Genomic DNA, 6,589 nt, shown 5'->3' with positions numbered 1-6,589 from the left:
GGCTTTGGGGGGGGTGGATAAGGTTTTGGGCAATCAGGGTACAGGTAGGGGGTAGGGTCCTGGGGGGCAGTTAGGGTGGGGGGTCTTAGGAGGGGGCAGTTAGGGGACAAGGAACAGGGAGGCTTAATCTTAATGGCTCTCCATGCGTCTCTGGACCCTCTCAGCTGTCGGGCTTGGACGGAAACATTGCCTGAGGGTAGTGAGAGAATGGGTTATCGGTGAGGTGGGGGTGGGCGTGAGCCCGGTCAATAGGGGCAACCCCTACCAAGATCTGAGCCTTTTCTCACACGCCCGTTAGAGCTCGACATTATGCTGTTTGGGACCCCTCTTTGAGGAAAGCCTCTGGATTGCAAGTCCAACCGCTACCTCCTCGTGGTGAGAGCCGGTAACTGGCTTGGATAGCCAGGCGGATTGCGGAGGACGAACCCACATCCCACATTCAGTGGGGTGTGGGACGGGGTTGGGCATATGGTGCCACATGGATGCCCCCCTGGTAAGGGTAGCCTCCCCCAGGTACGGGTTGACTCCCCCTGGTAAGGGTTAGATTCCCCCTGGTAAGGGTAGTCTCCCCCAGGCACGGGTTAGTTTCCCCCTGGAAAGGGTAAGTTTCCCCCAGGTACGGGTTAGTTTCCCCCTGGAAAGGGTTAGTTTCCCCCTGAGAAGGGTAAATCTTTTAGCTATGGAAAAAAGTAATTTATATTTTTATACCGGATTGGCGCTGGACCGGGTTAATAACGCCCCCGCTGTTGGCTTTGATGCCCCGGCTGACAGTGTTAAATATATTAGGGGTGTGATCAGGGTCGCTGGACCAATGGATAAAATGGTGTGGACTATAATGAAGTCTCATGAGCATGAGAATGAGAATCAAGTCCTCCCAGTGGAGCATGGAGAGGAGGTAGAGGAGAATGTTTGTGATGATCATGGTGAGGAGATTTTATCTATCTTACCGATGGTTTTTACAAGGGACACTTTTAATGATTTAACTATGGAAAGTTTCAATCCAGATTTTAAGTATTTAAGTACATTTGATGATCCATATGTTAGCGAATCGGGATATCTTAATGCTCATTTAGTTAATGGGTCTAGTTTATTAAATAGTTTTAGACCAAGTACTGATTTTAATAGGGATCGTAATAAGGATCTTAACTGTACTGGTAGTAATATAAATATATTAGAAAGTAGTTCGTGGAAGGATGGGGTTTTTTATTTAGAGTATCCCGTTGATAGTTTTAATTGTCCAATATGTCCCCAGATATTACCAACATTTGGTAAATGGGCCAAACACATTAATGTGGTTCATAAAAGTAAAGCCATACGAGTTGTATGTAGTAAATGTGGAAAATCTTCTCAATATCATAATATAGCTTGCCACTACCCCAAGTGCATACCCAAGAAGGCGGATACCCCAATGAAGAGCCATACGTGCTCGGTCTGTGGGCTTGGTTTTCATACTAGATCTGGATTGAGCCAACACTGTAGACATAGACACCCTGCTGTGAGGAATGAGCAAAGAAAAGAAGATATGGCTGCTAAAAGTAAGATCAAAGAGGGATCGACTAGATCTCGTATATGGACCAAAGATGAGGTTGCGCAGCTTATACAGTTGGAAAGGAAATATATTGGGAAAAGGAATATAAATAAATGTATTGAGAGCGAGATGAGGACCAAAACGAATAAACAAATATCAGATAAAAGACGAGAATTAGCAAAGAAGAAGTTAGTGGTAACAGGAGATAGGGAGGAAGTGACTGAGGTAGAGGACATTAGAGTAAATATATTAGAAATTCCGCCCCCAAGAGAGAGGATTTTCCCACTAAAAGGACACCCAGAAGTGGATTTAGTGGAGAAAATATGTAAACGGGGAAAACAAAGTAGGGAGGGAAGAGAAATAATAAATAGTTTAGGGGAAATTGAAGGATTATTAAAGGAGGATTTAACAAAAGCTCTCGGTTGGGCAATGTTGGAAAAATTATGTTATTCATTAGTAGAGGGAAAGGACCCTAGAAATGAAAGTCAAATAGAGTTGAGGAATAAAGGAAAAGGGAAGATGAGAAAGGAGGGGAGAAGGAAGCAATTTAATGCAATTAGGAGATATGCTACAAAGAAAGCTAAGTATAAATTCTATCAACAATTATTTGATAAGGATAGAAGAAGATTGACTCGCATTATAATGGGAGAGCCAGATAAGGCTAAGTGTGCTATCCCTATGAAAGAAATTGAGGAATACTATGTCAATATTTTGGGAACAATTGGACATGGTAATATGATAGGGTGGCCATCATCCACAGAGAATGCGGATAATGATATATTAATGAGTCCGATCTCTGTGGATGAGATTAGAATAGCTTTAAGAGAAATAAGAAAAGATAGTGCTCCTGGCCCAGATAAAGTAAAAGTGAGCAATTTGTGGGATATTTTTAATTTAGACTCCTTAATACTTACAAAAATTTTTAATATATGGTTTCTAAATAGACAGGTACCAGATGAATTTAAGAAAAATAGAACGATTTTAATACCAAAGACACAAGATGAGGAGGAAATGAAGAAGTTAACATCTTGGAGACCATTGACAATTGGGTCAGTTTGGATTAGAATCTATACCAAAATATTAGCAAAAAGACTGGTGGAAACAGTTAAGATATGTAGTAGACAAAAAGGGTTTATATCCGCCCCTGGGTGTGAGGAAAATATTGCTATATTAGATAATTTGATTAAAGGGGCTAAACGAAATGGGAATGAAATTGCAATAGTGTTCGTAGATCTGGCTAAAGCATTTGATTCTGTGGGACACGGACATATAATAGCCGGGTTGAGAAGATTTAGTATAGATGAACATTTTATAGATATTATTAGGGACCTTTATGATAATTGCACAACTAGGGTATGGGTGGGTGATGAAGCTACTGAGTCTATTTTAATTAGGAGGGGGGTCAAGCAGGGTGACCCGTTGTCCCCAATTTTGTTTAATATTGCTATGGATCCCCTTTTAACTAGATTAGAAGTAGAAGGAAGTGGTTTTTATGTTAAGGGTAATGGTGTCACGTCATTGGCTTTTGCCGATGATGTGGCAATTTTAAGTAGCTCATATAAAGGAATGATTAAAAATTTGGATATCTTAGAGGAGTTTTGTAAAAATACTAATCTCTCTGTTAATGTGAAGAAAACGAAAGGCTTTCATATTTTAACTAAACATAAAACCTATGTAGTTAATCCTAAGGATAATTGGCAGATAGGGTCAGAGGAGATTGAATATGTTCAACCAGGGGATTTTGAAAAATATTTAGGGGCTAGAATAGATCCCTGGATAGGTGTAGGGGGACCGGTACTTAAAGAAAAATTGAAAGATTGGAGTGAGAATTTAATTAAGGCCCCATTAAAACCGGCCCAAAAAATATTAATTTTACAGACATATATCTTACCGAAGCTATTTTATAATCTTCTTTTAATAGAACCCCCTTTTAATCTTTTAGACGATCTTGATGTGTTAGTTAGAAAAATAGTTAAAGAGATTTTACATTTACCTCAGTGTATCACAGATGGGATATTTTATTCTAGAGGTAGGGATGGTGGTTTAGCTCTCACTAAGTTTAGTGTGCAAATCCCAAATATGTTAATTCGTAAATGGAGGAGACATATTGTCTCGAGAGATGATTGGATGGACCTATCTTATCTATATGCAGGAGAAAATCTTGTGGATAAAATATTGTCATTTAGTGCAGTAACATCTCATCCCAAGAAATGGAGGGAAGAGGAATTTTTAAGATGGTCGGAACTGAGATGTCAGGGAATAGGGATAAAATATTTTAAAAATGATTTAATTAGTAATTCGATTTTTAGAAACTCTAGTAAAGTTAAATCGTCAGCGTATATCGCAGCATTGCAGCTTAGGGCAAATATTTATCCTACTAGGGAGACATTAGCAAGAGGAAGAGGAGGTGTGAATGCTCTTTGTAGATGGTGTGGTAAAGTGCGGGAGACTGTTCCCCATATCTCAGGACAATGTTATAAGACTAAGAATGCTAGGATAAAAAGGCATAATAGAGTAGTGTCTGCAGTTGTAGATAAGGTTGGTAAATTAGGGTGGAAGGCAATGATAGAGCCCCATTTGAGAAATAGTAAGGGTGAGTTAAGAAAGCCGGATATTATATTTATAAAAAGAGATACAGCAGTGGTGGTTGATGTTACAGTGCGATGGGAGGATAATGCCGGAAGTTTGGAACAAGCCCACAGTGAGAAGGTGGCTTATTATCTTGAGTTAGAGGAAGAAATTAAAAACTTAACGGGAGGTAAAAATATTCACTTCTTTGGTTTTGTGCTTGGGGCGCGTGGCAAGTGGAGTGAAGGTAATAATGATTTGTTACAATTATTGGGAATGGACAGAAATAAAAATTTTAAGGAGAGTATATGTAGACTTGTTTTATATTCCACTATTGGTATGATGGCTATATTCAGTGACAGGTAAAGATCCCGGAGTTTCCATTCCGTGTATCTTGCCAAAACTAAATTTTAGCTATTTTGGTTTCCATGCTTTAAATTTTCAAATTTTTAATGTTGTTTTGAACATTAACTTATTTAGTGTTATTTAATATCTGTCCTTCAATAGAATGGTTTTAATTATATAATAAATACTTATTAATGGATGAAATTCCAATTTAAATTATTAGTTTATTTTTTTTTTTTTAACTACTGGATGTGGATGCGGACTGGCCGCGTATAATAACCAGGAAAGGGCAGGTAGTCACGCCTGTACATAAATAGGGGGTGGGGTTCTGGAGGGCAGTTAGTGCAGGGGTCCCAGGAGGGTCTGGGGGTGGGGGTGTGGATAAGGGTTGGGGCAATCAGGGTACAGGTGGGGGTAGGGTCCTAGGGGGCCAGTTAGGATGGGGGGAGGGTCTCAGGAGGGGGCACTCAGGGGACAAGAGGCAGGGAGGCTTAGGTAGGGTGGAGTCCTGGGGGGCAGTTAGGGGCAGGGGTCCCAGGAGGGGGCAGTCAGGGGACAAGGAACGGGGGGAGGGTTGGAGGTTCTTAGGGGGGCGGGAAGTGGGAGGAGCAGGGGCGGGGCTAGGGCGGGGCTCCTCCTGTCCTCTTTTTTGCTTGCTGAAATATGGTAACCCTACCATAGCTTAATCCTGATCTCATATACAAACAGCATTCCGAGTCTTTGAATCATAAAGCCACATTATTTCCTATCTCCCAATTGAAGTTTTTTAATTTATAAGAATAACTGGTTTCTTTTGTTGATTGTATAAATCATAAGGATGCACAGATGGCTAATAAGTCTTGACACTTCAAGTTATTACATAAGTGACTGGACTGAAACCTTCATTAGACAAACCGATTTGCTCACTCAGGTCTGTTCATTTTGCAAATATATACAGTACAGCAAGAACAAAGGTAACGGATTTTAAGAATCTCCCCAAACACCAAAGTCAATTAACTTAAATAAATTGTAATATAAATCACAACCTTTTGGGGCAAGAGTTTCTTACTATGCATTTAAAACAAAAACAAAACAAAACAAGTCTACTTTTAGTTGAGGTTTCTCATCTTTTGCATGGGGATCCTCAGGTTGCTGATGAACCAAGACAAATTCTTCACTGTTTAATGTGGACACAGATTCAGATGATTGACTAAATTTATCAAATGAAGACCGGACTTCCATTTCAGGACTCAATCCCTTCCTGCTGCACCAACCTAATAAAAAAAATGTTGAAACACGGAGTCAGATCTGAAACTGTACACAGTTATCCTTTTCTAATTGATAAATATATTTAATAGCAGTTGCAGAAGAAGAATAGTGCCTAACAAAATAACAGAATATTTTAAATTATATAAACATAACGGTTAATGGGAACTCCGTTTTTATTTTTGGTCTCCCAAACCATTATTTTAGATAACAAGACCCTATAAGAGACATTCATTTTCCTTCCCTTCCTGACCATTTAAAGGGAGGGTGAAAAACAATCAATCTAAAAATATACTAATTAAAAAGGAGAAGGGATTAAAATATTCCATTCTGAATGGTGATTTTCAAAGCCCCCACCACAAAATACAATTGTTTGGCATGCTCTATGGTGGCTCTAGAGCCAAAACAAGTCTTTGGCTCTTCCCTAAAGAATGGTGGTTTTATTGTGCCCATATCAACGCATGCAACTCCAGCAAAGATCAAGAACATAAATACGACCTTGAAATTTTCACTTCCCCTGGGCTTACAGACATTATAAACAGAAATCTTGGAATCACTGCACAACTCCATTCTATCCAGGGACTGATTTATACAGATTTTATACAGTATACTCTTGTCAGAAGGCCGTGCTTCCAGCGAAGCCACTGTCCTCTGGTTGCAAGTACCTTGGTAGAGATTACTAGCTGGGGTTAAAGATTTAGCTATACCTGTGCTCTTTCAAACACCCACATATTTAAGAAATATTTTCAGAAGAATGGTGTAATGTGAGCTCCACCCAAGCCTAGTTTAGAGATTCACTGTTGCAATAAGCTTTGTTCCAGAGTTTAAAAATTGTTCTCTCACTTACTGGTAAAGGAATAATCCCTTCCAGCACCACATTGGAAATACATGAGAATAAAGACA

General features: G+C 39.6%; 1 protein-coding gene across 1 annotated transcript in view; it reads right to left on the bottom strand.

Annotated features, from left to right (window-relative positions):
• The window catches only part of LOC113407525 (rab GTPase-activating protein 1-like), a 536,766-nt gene that overhangs the window by 445,655 nt on the left and 84,522 nt on the right, over positions 1-6,589 (bottom strand). The window contains 1 exon segment of the mRNA XM_026656123.1: positions 5,528-5,694. Coding sequence (XP_026511908.1) covers positions 5,528-5,662 — 135 coding nt within the window. The 5' untranslated portion in view covers positions 5,663-5,694.

Source organism: Terrapene carolina, unplaced genomic scaffold (genome assembly GCF_002925995.2).
Source record: "Terrapene carolina triunguis isolate 2854851 unplaced genomic scaffold, T_m_triunguis-2.0 Scaffold212, whole genome shotgun sequence".
NCBI classification, from domain to species: Eukaryota; Metazoa; Chordata; order Testudines; family Emydidae; genus Terrapene; species Terrapene triunguis.
This window is presented reverse-complemented; position numbering and strand designations above follow the sequence as displayed.